Source organism: Mya arenaria, chromosome 5 (assembly GCF_026914265.1).
Source record: "Mya arenaria isolate MELC-2E11 chromosome 5, ASM2691426v1".
Lineage (NCBI taxonomy): Eukaryota > Metazoa > Mollusca > Bivalvia > Myida > Myidae > Mya > Mya arenaria.
The window spans coordinates 44,784,237-44,801,780 of NC_069126.1; the positions used below are offsets into that span (position 1 = coordinate 44,784,237).

At 35.8% G+C, this 17,544-nt stretch overlaps 1 protein-coding gene across 1 annotated transcript; it reads right to left on the minus strand.

The window, feature by feature from the left end:
* Window positions 1-665: 665 nt before the first annotated feature.
* LOC128234035 (NADH-ubiquinone oxidoreductase 49 kDa subunit-like) lies at window positions 666-17,541 on the minus strand. Its single transcript, XM_052947988.1, has 13 exons — window positions 17,387-17,541; window positions 12,664-12,776; window positions 12,240-12,349; window positions 9,943-10,023; window positions 8,749-8,869; window positions 8,298-8,410; window positions 6,941-7,015; window positions 5,106-5,269; window positions 3,759-3,878; window positions 3,144-3,273; window positions 2,716-2,811; window positions 1,907-1,990; window positions 666-1,003 (listed from the first exon to the last, which is right to left on the minus strand). The coding sequence occupies exons 1-13, from the start codon at window positions 17,485-17,487 to the stop codon at window positions 908-910; spliced, it is 1,404 nt and encodes a 467-aa protein (XP_052803948.1). The 5' UTR covers window positions 17,488-17,541; the 3' UTR covers window positions 666-907.
* Between the last annotated feature and the right edge of the window lie 3 nt (window positions 17,542-17,544).

The window sequence follows — 17,544 nt, forward strand, 5'->3', positions numbered from 1 at the left end:
GCTAGACCAATTACATACAAGATGGGGCTGTGCAAGGTGCAAAATGTACGGTATTTTAACAAATCCATATTTAAGGTTGACCAAATAGCATGTCCTGACTGACCTATGCCTCTAGGATAAAAATCTGTATTGGATTGGTTTACATTAACTCTGAGGTGAATTACGATCCAGTGAATTTTTAACTATGAAATTGTAGGTAAAGTTAATTTTTTCTGAGACAAAATGAGGACATAAATGTCACACAGTGCTTTTCAATTCCAAGTGATTAAAATTCCTGAAATTGTTACAAAGACATATACGTGATAGGGCAGATTTCATGGATTACTTTGATACCAATTGTGAAGTTACAATTTGATAAAAAAATCAATGGGATGAGCCTACAGCAGGACAGTTGATAAAATCAGTAGACCAGCCTACAGCTGGACAGTGGTAAAAACTAGACCAGCCTATAACTGGAGTGGTAAAATCAGTAGACCAGCCTATAACTGGACAGTGGTAAAAACAGAAGACCTTCACATTACGGATTACCTCTCTGAGAGTATAAAAGTATCTCTGTATAGTAACACTCCAGTTATAACTGCAATCCTTAAACAGATAGTAAGTCTGAACAGTTCCAAAGTATCCTCATCAAATTTGACCAACATGGATTGTAAAGGAACCCAGAGAAGGCTTATAACAAAACAATTTATTTATCACTACAATTCTAAGCAAGCAGACAAAACATTCATAGAAAGCAATTTCTGTCAACATAGATATTAATTTTTAATTTAAAGAATTCCATATTCCATTCAAGAGTTTGAACATATGGACATCTAGTTCTTCTGTAGAAATGCAGAACTCTTCAGATATTGTCTGCACAGCACTAAAATGTTGAATACGTGAAGATTTTCACAATATGTGCACGTTTTTATCGATCAACTTCTCCAAACACAACGTCAAGTGTTCCGATAATGGCAACAACATCAGCCATGTACTGTTCCTTGGCCAGAAGGTCCAGTGCAGCCTAAAATACAAATAGAAACACATCAGATGATAGAACAATCCTGATAAATTTGAAAAGCTTCCTATTTCAGACTTTCATACATGAGTTCAAGACATTTGCATTAAATTTGAACTATCTTGAAATTAATATCAATGTCTTTGACAAGCAAGTTTTGTTTTGTCTTCATTGTATCTGTGAATCAGGGATAGCAGTGCTACTGTTAAATGACAAGCTGGTTTTTTCAGGACAAATGTGTTTCAAAACCTTTTTAATAGGGCTCCAAGTCCCTTAACTAGGCTTTGGGTCTTAATCCCATATGCTTACACTAAATTTTCAGGATGTACCGGGAAATAAAATCAATAATCCCAAGCAAATGAACAAATTTAGTTGATATTTGACTGTTAAGCTTGAACATTATCACAGACTTGGAGAAATTCAAGTGCTGGATTTGGTTTAAAAATTGACCCCGTCTTATAAACGAGTCAAGACAAAAACACCAGATTTCATGGGCAAAGTAGGGGGGTCAACTTATAAGCGAATCGCCTTATAGTCGGGAAAATACGGTATCAGGATTGGAAATTTTGGGTCTGATTTCATCACAGACACATTAAACGTTATGCATCAAGTACAGTTCATGTGAAGTCCTTTATCTGTCTCACTCAACTCATGCACTGCTCTAAACCAATACGTCATTGGGCATTTCAGCCAGCTGTTAATTACACCATGACATCCATGAAACCACAGCAAACATAATTTTGATATAACCTCCTGAACCATTCTTTATATTTCTTGACTTATGGAAGAAAAGTATTATAAATAATTCTCATGTTACGACTTGGCACAATCCTATGTTGTGATAAATAGCCCTCATTTTGATTGTAATTTTCCACTATCTTTGTACATATAACCGTCCCGGGTACTTACCAAATGGGCGAATCCTGGAGCCTTGATCTTGCATCTGTATGGTTTGTTAGAGCCATCTGAGACGAGGTACACTCCAAACTCGCCCTGGTCATGACAATAAATTCATTATTTTTGATATATGTTAACTTTTAAAAAGGTATATATTGAAAGCAGCAGTCATTTGAAGCAACAATCTTGGCCCTTGGATTAAGTTTGATTTACAGCACCAGATTTTGAGAAAATGCAACTTTTTTCAGTGATGGCTCCTTTTTTTACACCAAAAATTGTCATATTTGACACACTTAAAAGCTTGCTTGTGCTGCAATGTTTCTTCAGATTATGCAAAAAAAAGTAGCTAGTATGCAATGTAAGTCTCTGAGGATTTAAGTGCTTTATAGAGATTTATATATAAAATGCCTGTCAGTACTTCATGAGGATATTTCCTTAAAATAACACTTAATGAATTATAGTTTTTAAGCATTTTAATTCTTAATTTTATCATCTTTCAGTATAGCCAATTCATGTATTTAAACTGACTAAAAAAATATAATAAACTACAATTGTGGCTAGAATTCTTAGGACAAAACAAATTAAGTTGGTGGTGTTGCCTATACCAAACTCCTTTCAAGAATTGATATGACACTTCAATTAGAATACAACCTCCCTCTATAATTAACAAAAGAATATATTGAATCCAAGCCCAAGTACATCTGCTTTTTCAGGGTTATATTGTGACTAGTAACCTCTCCATTGGCGAAAGAAGTTATAAATATTTATGTCTGCATGGCTCAGTGTCATGTCAATTATTTACATCATCCAAACATATCCACCTTGGGAGCCTCAATGGCGGTGTAGGTAGAGCCTGGAGGTACATTGAAGCCCTCGGAGTAGAGCTTAAAGTGGTGAATCAGGGCCTCCATGGAGTTCTGAAACATTGCAGGGAGGTTAGTCATAACAATTAATCAGTTGTCGGTGCCATGATTGTTCACCCTAACACATTTTTAAGATATTTCTCCAGAGTTCTACATTTACAGTTAACAAGTCTTTGATTTTACAGTCCCTATGAACAATTACATAAATATCCTGAAGTTCAGCACATTTACCTGTATTAATAAAAAAAAAGTAATGTTGAACATATTTGATGAAATTTGGAATACTATGGACATTTCTTGTTTTCATCCAAAAGTTACACGGCTTGGTTACTCACTAAAGCTCATCAAATCATTCAAATCCCAGATTGAAATAGGCAAAAGAATACCTTCATTTCTGCCCTCTTGGGCGGTGTGACTTTGTTATCATCAGTTTTAATCTCGCCTTCCGGCATCTCGTTGAGACACTGATGTACAATCCTCATACTCTGTCTCATCTCCTCCATACGACACAAATACCTGCATACAAGTCCATACATGTGGCAATATTCATAATGATATATACTAGCAGGAAAAGTTACTGAGCTTGATAAGAAATTTGTCTTAAACGGTCATGATATAAATGTTGTTGCCTTAACTATCTAACACACAATGTAATTAGGATAGATAGGGGTACTTCCACTGAGCATGTGGCAATTATCAGAATTAAATAACTACTTTTGGACAGGAGTTCTAACAGTTGATAATTGTCAATCATGAAAATAGTCAGGGTCTGTTGGAGTACGAGGGATTCATGCCCAAAGCAGGGTAAAGAGGCACAGAGTGAGTGATAGACCCCAGCATAAATCATGAACTTGAGAAGCCCTGTTTTGGAGTTATAATATAAGTACTGGTATGTTTTACTTCAGTATCTCCTATATTGATCTCTTTCCACTAACATGAACATTAAACAGGGTGCTTTCATTTTGTGAAAACCTGGTTAATAACAACACAACCAGCCTTACCTGTCGTAACAATCACCCTTTGTACCAATTGGAACATCAAAGTCCATCTCGTCGTACACATCGTATGGCTGTTGTTTTCTCAGATCCCACTTGATGCCAGAACCACGCAACATCACACCACTATAAGTACAGAAAGTTGATACTGGAAATGATGAGGACTGTCAGCCATTTATTTTCCTTGACCATAATAGTATTTGAAAGATTTTCCATTAAATCAACAAAGGTTTCTGACTTATCTGTTTACTGACTATTTCACTTAAACAAGGAGTGGGGCCAAGCTCAGTTTTTCTGATGCTCATTCAATTTCAGCACCTGTAAGTCCGAATGCTGGACATGATGGACATTTTAGCATACAGCCCATTATGTTTCACCAATAACATCTTCACTCGAAAGATAAATTTCGCAAATGAAAAAATAATAAACATATACTGTAAGTTAGGTTCAACCCACTGTATCTCATTGTGGTAGCCATTTTGACTGCTCCATGAGTAGCTTTACATGAGCGACTACCTTAAGGATATAAATAGCAACCAATCAGCATATGATGTTTTTATTGACCTGATTATCATGTCTATTAAATCCCTTGACAGATGCAGCTATTGGAATATTTTTAACATACTTGTGTCTCTCGTGAACTTTGAAACAGATATTTAACTCACTCAAGAATTAATATAAAATTTCCTTGATGACTTTTAAAGAAATTATGGCTCATGCAAGCCAAAAAAAAAATCTAGCCAATAAATTCAATTTGTCTTAAGTTTCAGCTAAGCATTTGAGGAAGTTTTTTTTAAGAATCTTAGTTAAGCAAATTAATATTTTTAACAATTCCAGAATGACTTTAAAGCTGCAAATTTTTGCGTAAATATCTGCGAACCAATGATAAAAGATTGCTGACAAAAGATCAGACCCCAGATTTGCATATATCCGTCTTATATCACTGGTTTCCATGGATTTTCGCAAAAGTAAGATAAAAGATTAAAAATAAAAAAGTTGTCAAAACGTTGAATCTGTGAGAGTGCAGCTTTAATTTTTACTAATTTCTAGTGCTCATATGTACAAACTAGAGTGCCAAGGAGCACACAACAATGCTTTTCTGGTATTTTTCAGTAAAAAAAGGGGCATAACCCTTGGTTATGGGCCTTGCTGTACAATTGCATTAGATTCTAGCAACATGTGAATATCTTAAGGATTTTCAAGTTATGGCCAAGATTTAAGTTTTTGCATGCCAACAACAAGCATTTGACAATAACTCAAGTTTGTTTCTTCACACCGCTCCCCTCCACACACACCCCAAAAAAGCTAAAAATGGGGTGTAAGTCTAGAGATGCCCCACATTCAAATACTAACCTGAAACCATACAGCAGAGCATCCTCTGCACTGATCACGCCAACGTTTTCCAGACGATGTTTCCAAATCCGATTGGCCGTCAACATGTCCTCCACTTCATCTATACGCTGGCCAAACTTAGTGAGAAACTCGTAGATATCGTCCATCAGACCAATTGGTAAATCCTGAAGCAGACGGCATTTAATATGTATCTGATGTAACCAAGCATTTTATAATGGCAAAATGCATTGTCTTGATATTGTGATACACTCAGCCTTTTATTTCATGCTACCTGATGGCTTAATGAAAACTATCTTAAAATTGATTATATCCTAATAAATTCGCTGTTTGAAAAAGTGGGTTTCTTGAAATATAATTTCACTGTTTTTCCTCAGTTCAGCCTGTTTCATTTTAAAAAATGAAAGTAAATTGGGTCCAATTCGCTGTAACGTAGAAAAATGGTTCCGGCCCATAAACTTAAGTTAGAAATGATGGATAGTGATGAAAAATGGTAAGTAGGTAGCTTACGTGATGAGTAGATTGGGATTGCTTTTCAGGGGATTGTGGTCAAGGTCACTGTTACTTAAAATTGAAAAATGGTTTCTGCCTAATAAGAATTGATCGAGAGTGATGAAAATTGGTGCTAGCTTGGGATTGTTTTTGGGGAGTTTTGGTTCAAGGTCACTGTTACTAAAAATAGAAAGATGTATAGTGATGAAAGTTGGTGTGTAGATGACTTAATATGTGAAGAGCTAGATTGGAATTGCTTTTTTAGGTGGGTGGGTTCATGGTCAAGGTCACTGTAACTAAAAATTGAAAAATAGTTTCCGCCAAACAACTTTAATTAGAATTGATGGGAACTAAACATATTAGATACTTACCTAAAGCAATTTTCAAATAACATCTCTTTTTGATAAACGTAAAGATATAGGCTGCTTCTTATCGCAATGCGACGAAACCAGGTTTTTGTTATGGGCAATCAGAAATTATAGCCAATTTATTTGTTGTATGAGCAAGTTTAATCTGCAGCTTCATATAAGCTATATTCACACTAAGATTCATCACTATCCATCAATTCTAACTAAGTTGTTGGGCAGAAAAACATTTTTCTATTTTTAGTAACAGTGAAATTGACCCCACCCCCCTCAAAAGGAATTCCTAGCTTGCTCTTCACATAAGCTACTAGTACCTACACACAAAATTTCGTCAATATCTATCAATCTAAAGTTATTGGGCAGAAACCATTTTTCTATTTTCAGTAACAGTGACCTTAGCTCCACCCCCCTCAAAAGAAATCCCAAGCTAGCTCTGTACATAAGCTACCTACACACCAAGTTTTATCAATATCTATCAATGCTAAATAAAGTTATTGGGCGGACACCATTTTTAAATTTTTAGTAACAGTGACCTTGACCTTAGCCCCACCCCCCTCAAAAGCAATCCCAAGCTAGCTCTGTACATAAGCTACCTACACACCAAGTTTAATCAATATCTATCAATGCTAACTAAAGTTATTGAACAGAAACCAATGTTTGATGACCGCCCGCCCGCCCAATGACAACCTCATTCTAATAACCCGGTTTTCGTTGAAAACCTGGTTAAAAACCTTGTTCTATTGCATTGCATCCAGTTGATGAATTATAAAAATGAAATAAAAAGGAAAAGTTGTCTGTGACACTGAAAGATTGCAATATATTTCAACTCAATAACACCATAAGTATTTTTTCATGTGGCAAAGCCTTTCATGAAATATAACCTTTAGTGCTCACTCTGAGAAAAAATTACACAACTATTAAATATACATTTTGTGTTGCTGTAATGATTTTTGCCACATGGGAACTAAAACAGTAACTCACCCTGTCCACACCGCCAGGTCGTACATAGGCAGCGTGCATTCTGGCTCCCGACACTCTCTCATAAAACTCCAACATCTAAAGTATACAACACCAAGTGCATTGCAGGATTAAACTAGAAATGTGTCCATAGGACACGGATGCCCCCACTTCGATTTTTTGTCACAGAAAATAAGCCATAATGATTATTCAGGATAATCTGCACATATAGGATAAGTTGAGTTGAGTTGGGTTTTACGGCATCGCAAGACTGTATAGGTTATATGGCGCCATTCAGGCAGGAAAAAACTTGTTGGATCCACATTGGACACATACTTTTCAAGAATTAGATTGGAAACATATATTTTTGAAGTATTTTTGGCAAAAAAGGGCCGTAACTCCTAAATGACTAAAGCGATTTCCATGACAATCGAACTTGATCAAGATATTATGGTCACAAACATGTGTTTAAAGTTTGGTGAGGATTGGACAAACGGTTTTCAAGAATTAGATTGGAAACATATATTTTTGAAGTATTTTTGGCAAAAAAGGGCCGTAACTCCTAAATGACTAAAGCGATTTCCATGACTATCGAACTTGATCAAGATATTATGGTCACAAACATGTGTTTAAAGTTTGGTGAGGATTGGACAAACGGTTTTCAAGAATTAGATCGGAAACAATCTTCGGGACGTACGTACAGACAGACAGACAGACGTACGTACGGACAAGGGCAACCCTATATGCCGCCACTTTGTGGGGGCATAAAGATAATAAATAAATCATTAACAGTTTTGTTCAAATTTGCAGTCTATATATTCATGGACTTTTCTAGGTGCAATTAACTGTCTCTAAAGGTTGTTTTCTCCTTGTGAAAAAGTGTCCATGTTCCCCCAAAAATCATAATATTTTCTCAATTTGGTGAACACAGTTTCAATTAATGAATAAAAAAGTAATGTATATCTTGACAAACAAGCTCATTTCAACATGAATGAAGGATTCAGTTAGAGATAAGATACTTCACTCTAATACAGTTTTTATAAAAATGTCACAACATGTATAATTGCCATTATATCAGCCTATTAAGCATGGTTTTCTGTTTTCCTCAAGTCAGAAAATGTTCCCAATATGAAAGGCATTGGCGGTGATTTTTCCCACCAAGACTTCACTTAAATTATATGATTTATTTTTCAAAGGCGATATACAATTGAACATGTATAAACAGAGTTTTATTCATCGAGTTTCTGAAGAATTAAATTTCAGTTAAGTGTAAATATCAGAGAGGCTTTTACATTTATTATTCTCAATACTCAATTACATGTGCTACACAATAAAACCCTTATACTTATACACCTAATACAATTACTTAAAAATGACAAACCTTCTCTCTCTCTTCAAACAGCCAGAAGTATGGTGTCATAGCACCAACATCGAGGGCGTGGGTTCCGATACCCATACAGTGGTTCATGATTCGTGTGAGCTCACCAAACATTACTGCACATAGAAATTATACAATTTATAGGAGCATTTTATACATGCACTGTGAAGTGTATAACAATTTGAACAGCGTTATGATAAACAAAATCCTGAAGTATTTTAAAAGAAAGTAGAAGGATTCCTTGGTATTAATAGCTCAGGTTATATAAGTTGTACCCATCAAATAAAGTCTTGATACAAATGTTGAAGAACAACAGTGTTGTCCATAATTTCTTATAATCATAGTCATTTCACATTAGGCCAACAAATGAAATCAATCTTATGTCTTAACACAATCTAGAGAGAGTCATTTTGAGAATAAGTGAGACTGAAATTGACGTTGACCAGGTGCTCACCTCTGATGTACTGTGCTCGACGGGGGACCTGAATGTTGAGGAGTTTCTCGATAGCCAGACTGTAACACTGCTCATTACACATCATAGACACATAGTCCAGTCTGTCGAAATACGGCAAACCCTGTCCATGGAAGAAAACATAAGGTACAAAATATCAAATTACACATATTTCTAAAAATTAAGATTATTAGAGCAAAAGTGTCCTACCAACTTTCCATTTTTGTTTAAAAAAAGCTTATTAAACTAGAAATGTGTCCATAGGACACGGATGCCCCCACTTCGATTTTTTGTCACAGAAAATAAGCCATAATGATTATTCAGGATAATCTGAGGGCCCTAACTCCTAAATGATTAAAGCGATTTCCATGGCTATCGAACTTGATCAAGATATTATGGTCACAAACATGTGTTAAAAGTTTGGTGAGGATTGGACAAACAGTTTTCAAGAATTTGATCGGAAACAATCTTCGGGACGTATTTTTCAAGTCTTTTTTTGCAAATAAAGGGCCGTAACTCCTAAATGACAAAAGCGATTTCCATGGCTATCGAACTTGATCAAGATATTATGGTCACAATCATGTATGTAAAGTTTGGTGAGGATTGGACACATACTTTTCAAGAATTAGATTGGAAACATATATTTTTGAAGTATTTTTGGCAAAAAAGGGCCGTAACTCCTAAATGACTAAAGCGATTTCCATGACTATCGAACTTGATCAAGATATTATGGTCACAAACATGTGTTTAAAGTTTGGTGAGGATTGGACAAACGGTTTTCAAGAATTAGATCGGAAACAATCTTCGGGAATTTTTGGCAAAAAAGGGCCGTAACTCCTAAATGACTAAAGCGATTTCCATGACTATCGAACTTGATCAAGATATTATGGTCACAAACATGTGTTTAAAGTTTGGTGAGGATTGGACAAACGGTTTTCAAGAATTAGATCGGAAACAATCTTCGGGACGTACGTACGTACGTACGTACGTACGTACGTACGTACGTACGTACGGACAAGGGCAACCCTATATGCCGCCACTTTGTGGGGGCATAAAAAGTAAGTACGTATTTTTTTTTCATTTTGTTTGTTAATTAATGCAGGTAACTGAATGATTATCCAACTCTAAGCACACTATTAAGCATCTGGACATAAGTTAATTATAGTAAAAAGTATGTACATGTAAGTATAACAATACCTGCATATAGGTCTTAGATTCCATCAATTTCTCTGTGGCTCTGTGCAGCAGGCCTATATGAGGATCACAGCGTACCACTTGCTGAAATAATAATGTCTCATTAAGAAGATGAATTCTGATAAGTACGTAAAGTTTTAACTTGAGATACAGATAGAAAACCGTAAATCATTTTCATGGAAGTACTGTCACTGAGTTCAAGTCAAGGTGGAGGTCATCACACATTTCATTTTAACCTAGTATATAGTACCAGGGCTTTTTCTGCCCACTTTGGCACTGGTGATGAGCAAAAAAAGTCACGTGACCACAAATGCAAACGCCAATCGGCAATCAAGGCAAGTTTCTTATCGATATTTTTGTTATACATGAGAGTTCGTTCAAATGACATAGCGCAAAAAAGAATGCATTGTTTTGTCTTTCGATTGGTGTATTGGTTAAGATGGTGTATATTTGTGAAATATGACACCAAAAATGTTTTTAACTGAAAAACCCACTATATAAACAGTTAGTGTATTATGTTTATATAGTGGGTTTTTCAGTTAAAAACATTTTTGGTGTCATATTTCACAAATATACACCATCTTAACCACGTGCTGGCCACCTTTGGTTATGGATATAGAAAGAATAAAAAGTTTTAAAAGCTTTCGACATATACGATAACTCATTATTATTATTATATAAGATGCCTCCGTGTGTTTGTCATTTTAGGTAGACTACGTACATTTGCCTTATGAAAATGCCAACGTGCGTTTGCCAAATTTAAATACTTCAGAAAATGCATTTGTTTGTACAAATTGCATCGCACAAAATATTCATAAATTAAAACAAATAAAAGCCATTATTGAACAACTGAAAGTCAAAACAATTGAAAAAATGTGGCAATTTATCTTAATATGTGACATTTTAACACTACCTACGTGCGTTTGCATTCATGGACACAATTTGTATCGAAGTGTTCTCCGAAACTATGCAGACATGAATGGTGACCAATACACCAATTGAAAGACAAAACAATGCATTCTTTTTTGCGCTATGTCATTTGAACGAACTCTCGCGTATAACAAAAATATCGATAAGAAACTTACCTTGATTGCCGATCAATACAGCCAAAATACTACTGGCGTTTGCATATGTGGTCACGTGACTTTTTTTGCTCATCCCTGGTGTTTGGGAAAAGACCCTAGACATTTTGGGAAAATTTGCAATGCAAAATATGCCACAATTGGAGATGTACATGTAAGAGAACAAGCTTTTCAGTCTCCTGCAGATGCGAAAATTACTAAATAAATTTTCTTTTCCCTTTCAAAAGAAATATTTCGGCTGAAATATCGATCCTTGGGGTGTAAATATCAATTGCAATAAGTCATGACAGATATTATTTCATACTAATCCCTGAATGTGATGAAAATCACCAATTTCTCAAGTAGGATGTTGAATGAACAAGTACAGGTTAAAAGACATTCATGATTTTTTTTCTTTAGATTGGGATGGGTTTTTTTTTTTGAAGATTGGGAAAAATATCATTTATTTTGCTTTGAGTACAATAAAACAAGAGCACCGCGAAACGGAGCATTATACGCCCGAAGAAGATTCGGCTTGAGGTCTTTAATAAACATTTAGGTTATGCTAGTATACTGCTTACTAGGTGTGAAGTGTTTACAACAAAGGCTTAAACTTCCAATATTGAAACGGAATTGCTAACGCCCCCCAGTGAAATTAGCCTTTGAGGTACGGACCTGGAAAGCATGCTTGACAAATCCTTTTAATGTAGAGATGATTTGTATAAAGTTATTTGAAAATTGCTTTAGTAGTAACCCAGTTATGGCCTGGACATGGAATTGCTAACGTCCCCCCCCCCCCATGGTGATTCTAGTGTTTGAGATATGGACCTGGAAATTGCGCGCGACACATCCTTTTAATGTAATGATGCTTTGTATAAAGTTATTTAAAAATGACTTTATTAGTGACCAAGTTGTGGCCCGGACACGGATTTGCTAACGCACCCCCATGGTGATTCTAGTCTTTGAGGTATGGACCTGGAAATTGCGCGCGACACATCCTTTTAATGTAGTGATGATTTGTATAAAGTTATTTGGAAATCGCTTTATTAGTTACCAAGTTATGGCCCGGACACGGAATTGCTAACGGACGGACAGACAGACGGACAGACGATGGTGGCCATAACATAATACGACCCTTCGGGCGTATAAAAAGGCCTGAGTAGTTGGATGTCAAGATTTTGAATATCAACACAAGGTCTAGAGTAAGGTAAGCCAAAACTCAAGCACATAACCCCCTACCTCTCCGTCCAGATGTAGCACTAGTCGCAGCACACCGTGGGCAGCAGGGTGCTGAGGACCAAAGTTGAGGACCACATTCTGTACCTCTACCTCACCTTCCATGTTATTGGCTGAGAACAAAAAGGTTTGTCAGACAGAAGTTACTTGATAATGCGTATCAATGACTTTTATAATGATTTTTGTATACATGTTCACTATCTCTTAGTTTTTCTTGTATTAAAGTAAAAACATATGAAAATAATAACTTTTACCAAAGCAAGCATTTTGGCCAATCAGCCAAGAGGTCTGGGTTAAAGCCCCATCATGGTAATACTTCTTAAGCCTTTTAAAAAACTGAGTATATCATACTCTGATAACTGAAATTTTCAGTCTTGAAACATATTTTTCTCACAATTCATAAGTCATCTCACAAATCAATACATACGATGTTCTACAGGGACCTGCCACAGCTTCTTGTGTTCAGGCAACGGGGATATCCACAATCCTTCCTTGGACTTGACAAACTTTCCATCTGGCTGCCAGCTTCCCTCTGTTCGACTGTAATAGTATTTAAACATTTATGTAACAGTGTAATTAGATTCAATGCTCCTGATTACTTTAGATTTTATACATACAAGTCACACTCAGGGTTCTCAATAAGTTTTGGTTGAACCGTCTCAAATAGTAAACGACCAGCTTTTACTTATTCTACTGAAAATTCATTTAGTTTTCCAAATTTGAACCGGCCCTATTGCCATTTGAATCTTCCATTTTGGCCAGCAGCCGGTTCTTATTGAGAACACTGCACACTTATACAGGAGTTGTTCAAGGATGATGTATTAGTCGGGGTTCCAAACAAAGTTAAATCAATAGACATATTAATTTTGGAATTTTATCATCAAATCAAAATTTAATTCCACCGAATAAATTGTACTGTCTGTCATAGTCAAAGCAATTATAATATCAATTTTGATGTAAAAGTAGTTTAACTTTGCAGTAAAATGAGAACTTTGTCTGATTATTATACTCCTAAAACAAAGAAAGTCAGCTGTATTTCTATGAGATTATATTGAGGCAATCACACACCATCAAACTGGACCAAGACTTCTATTTCCATTAACAATGTCAACAACATTCACCAAAGCACTAATTGTTGATGATGAAAATCCCCTCGTTTATCCCCTGGAATTCTGGACATAAACCCCCTCTGCAATATAGCATGTACAGGGTTCTCAGTAGGCTGAAATTTTTGGGAGAAGTAACTTCTTCCTCCAGTCATATAAAGGGAGGGGAAACTTTAAGGAGAAGTGATACTTATCTGAACACCTGATTCAAATGCTATGCCATACCACAAACCTCATTTTATTTTCACATTCACCTTGATTGCTTTTACTATAAGAAAGTTCATAAAAGAATGTATCCTTTTTGGCACAGCAAAAGTGTAATTGTCTATGTCACTTAGTTTATCTCCAAAAAGCATCTAAAATGAAACAAAATACGGGCAGCCAAACATTTCAAACAATCAGAATAGCCTCATAAACAATGTTATAAAATATTAAGTGCAGGGGACGAATCTTATTTTGGTACTGTACAAAATTGTACTACAATTGGGGGAGGGTATGAATGACAATGTACATGTGTTTGTTTAAATAATTTTCAATATGCTGACATGTTAGAATCCAATGACATTTAAAACCTCAGTCCTCGAAAGAAGAATTACCAATACATAATAGAAGGTTGAGAAATAAACTCCAAAAATTGTTCTAACAAAATGGCAATCTCGCCGAATCTTCCATTTTCTGACACCATAAACATGAGGAAAACACTGTTTAGTAAATGCTCCTAAAGCAAGAAAATGATAGTTTTGAGATTACAAAATATTTTTTATCATGAACATTTCACAAAAAAACTTTCAAATATTTGTTTTTGATTCATGTTATTGATTTTCTTAACGTCATAGTATATGGTACCTTGCCAATAGAAATGTCGGCTTCAAAAGCAACACTGCTTAAAAATGCTATGTTTAAAATGGTGTGCCTTGTTTGTTTAACTAATTGTGATGTTTGACTGCTGGAACAGTGACCAAATACTCGCTGATTGACAGATTAACAATATGCTAAAAATTGTCGGTGAAGTCAATGTCGCTTTGATGTAACAAATGGGAGTAGTCTTGGAATTTAAGGCAACCACTATTCCAAATCGCCCCCTCGCAAGAGCCCTGATGTATAGTATGCATATATAAAAAACACCAGTACATGATATGATGCAAGTCAACGTATTTAACTACATTAAAACAGAAAAAAATTGTTGATTTTTTTGCACATCTGAACAATAGCATGGTTGAAAAGATTAGTGAAATCTCATAATTGATGTCTTATTGTTTAGACTAAGTAGAAAACATATTTGAATCGTCAATGTCTAAAAAAGAGTAGTAAAATTGCAATGCACAGGGTATAAGGTAAAAGCATATGGGGATCAACAGATGCACTGATTTACCCATGATTTTTACAATTTTAGATGTGCCAATTGGTAAAATGCTGCTTAAAGGCCTCGTTTAATCCTTCTTGATCCATACATGTGAACTCAACAGCAGTAGGTAAAATATACCGCTTTTGAGACCCTTCTAACGCCCTACCGCTTTCTCGTCGAAATCTACTGTTATTAAAAGCTCTTCTAAACAAGAGGCCCAAAAGGGCCTATGCTCTACTGGCATGGCTTTTGTGGTCATATCAATCCAGAGCATGTATGTATGGGTAAAAGGCAACCGACATATAGTTTATGTTTTGTGTTTGGGTTACCTGAAAATGTAGCATGTTCAACATCTGAGCCCAGAAAGTATTGTAAGCAGATTAGCTGCATGAACTATTTTAATATGTGCAAAGTAAAAGTCATCCGACAAAAAAAAAAATCCTTTCAAAACTGTACTCATAGTAAAATTTCTGTAGTTTTTAAAGTTAAAAAAAGTTGGTCAAAAGGTCAAAGTCAAGGGCATCCTAGGACAACACTGATCAATTTGAACAAACATTCACAATCAGTTGTGCTGAGATGGATGCACGAACACACAAAAAGATTTTCAAACCTTTCCAGATTTATGTTTACCAAACCTGTGAACCCTGGGTGTGGCCAGTAATGACACCAAGTTTTATACAATTGGCTGCAGGTGCATAACTTAAACATTCACAACCAATTTTGTTAAGATGAATGCGCAAACTACAGAACTTAAAGCTAAAAAATGGCCTTTGGGCTTTCAACAAGAACACAGGGCTCGACATTAACCACTGCCCGATTGCCCGGGACAAGTAATTTTTGCAGGCGGGCAGTAGTTTTTAGAATCTACCTGCCCGATTGGGCAGTAACAAAAAAAACTCGTCATAGTGGCGAATTTTCTGGTAAAAAAATAGCAGTCCGTACTCTCCTTCTTGGAGAGTATTTATCAAACCGAAACTAATGCACTCATTGGTTGTTGACTCGAAAAATCGGGTCAAACGGAGCTCCTCTGACATTTTCATTCGAAACTACGATGGCGAAGACTGCCGAATATTTTCCGATAGAGCTCGAGTAATTCCGTCTAGATCCGTTGGCCAATCGCGTGAGCTGCACCAAATCCATATAGCTAGCATTCCAGTTAATGCCCTCACAATGTACACAAATGGCGTTTTGACAGTCGACACTGTCAAGTTTTTTTAATGTTTCAAACGAAAAAAGGCTAAGTCATCCGAGAAAAAGTATGGAAAGAAACTAAAACGACGCTGGGTTGAGTCTTGGGGAAACAATTTTCCTGGACTCAGACGCAGCGTGGTCATTTTGGCTATTTTTCGGACTGCTCCAATTTTCGGATGCTCGGTTTTTGGAACTTTACAAGTTCACTTTACATTGCGATAAATTGTAATTTACTTCAAAATAAATGGAGGATTACAAGGCTAAGATAAGAGGTTGACTGTTCGTTCTTATAATTCAATTTCATTTCATCCTTAATAATTTGAATGGATGTGCTAAGTTACAAATTTCATGACAACTGATTTATTTCAAATACAGCAAGCCCTGATGTGCATGTTGAATCTGGAAATGGGTTATAACAACAAAATGAGCCCCAAAAAATTGGGCAAGTAAAAAATCCATTCGGGCAAGTGAAAATGGCTAGGTGGTTGCCCTTCGGGCAACCAAGTATTAGAATAAGCGTCAAGACCTGGCGAGTGTAATTGTTATACATGAAGTCAAGAATAGTTACTTAGCAATTATGCAGGTCTTAAAGTGGTTTTCATTATCATCTGGATTAATTAACCGTTAATGGAAGTACATGGAATAAAAGACCTTTAAATTGAACATGTAATACAAATTCGCGGCATCCCTGTCAGATTTATATCTTGTGTCATTACAAATGAAGAATTTTAGGAATCACTACTTAAAATATGCCGAGTTATGCATAAGGCTGCTTACTTAATGTAGCCAAATGTATGAAGTTGTGCAAATGCACCAAAAGCATGAAAAGGATGCCATAATCCTAAACATTTGAGAGGTAAGTAAAATGACATTATTTTATATTTCTTATGTCCAGATGCGGGTCGCATCATTATTTCTTCTGTTTCTCAACCAAAAACACTGACACTTGACAAGTTTCAACCATGACGTATTTAATGCGTATTTTCCGAAAATCTAAAAATAGTAACAAATATCAAGTTTTTGTTTACATTGTTAACATCATTGTTTTTGTCTGGAAATTTAAGAAGTTAGAAATTCTGCCGCTTTTGAACACAAACTACGTCTTTTGGCCCCTACTGTAACATTAGCAGGAGATACACAGCAGGGAATTGTCATGCCAAACTCTAGGCCTTAAATTTAAACAGTCTGTACAAGTTTGCATTTATATAATATAATCATACTGGGCTGCACTTACATAATACATTTTTAATCGTAACCGCAATATTTACATTTAATTGTCCGTCAAAAACGTGACCATTTGTTGATTAAATGTAATTAATTATTATTGAAATTAACATAAAGTGATACAATGGGCTTGACCACAATTATGATATCGTTTTATTCAACTTACTAAAATCATTGGACGAAGAACACGGGTGCGAAATGATTGCTACCTACAATAATATAGAGGTCACAATGCCACAACCAAAAATCCAGCTGACCAACTATGTTCATTAATTAAAGCATACCTCCCAGCTGGTGACAAGACTGCTGGATTCCATTTTGTCTTACTGACTGATCTGGCTCCTCTCAGGGAAACATTTCGTATCAAATTTCCCAAGGACGCCATTTTGACAACAAGTAAGCCCAAAGCAAAGACCGGCGTTAATAAGTAAATTATAATCAC

Bases quoted from the DNA above. Each gene is read 5' to 3' on its own strand.
- LOC128234035 (XM_052947988.1), bottom strand. From the start codon at position 17,487: ATGGCGTCCTTGGGAAATTTGATACGAAATGTTTCCCTGAGAGGAGCC. The intron at 7,016-8,297 runs GTTTGTCATTTT...TGTATACTTTAG, and splicing joins TGTTTGAAGAGAGAGAGAAG to ATGTTGGAGTTTTATGAGAG. The intron at 3,274-3,758 runs GTAAGGCTGGTT...ACTTGTATGCAG, and splicing joins AAGGGTGATTGTTACGACAG to GTATTTGTGTCGTATGGAGG.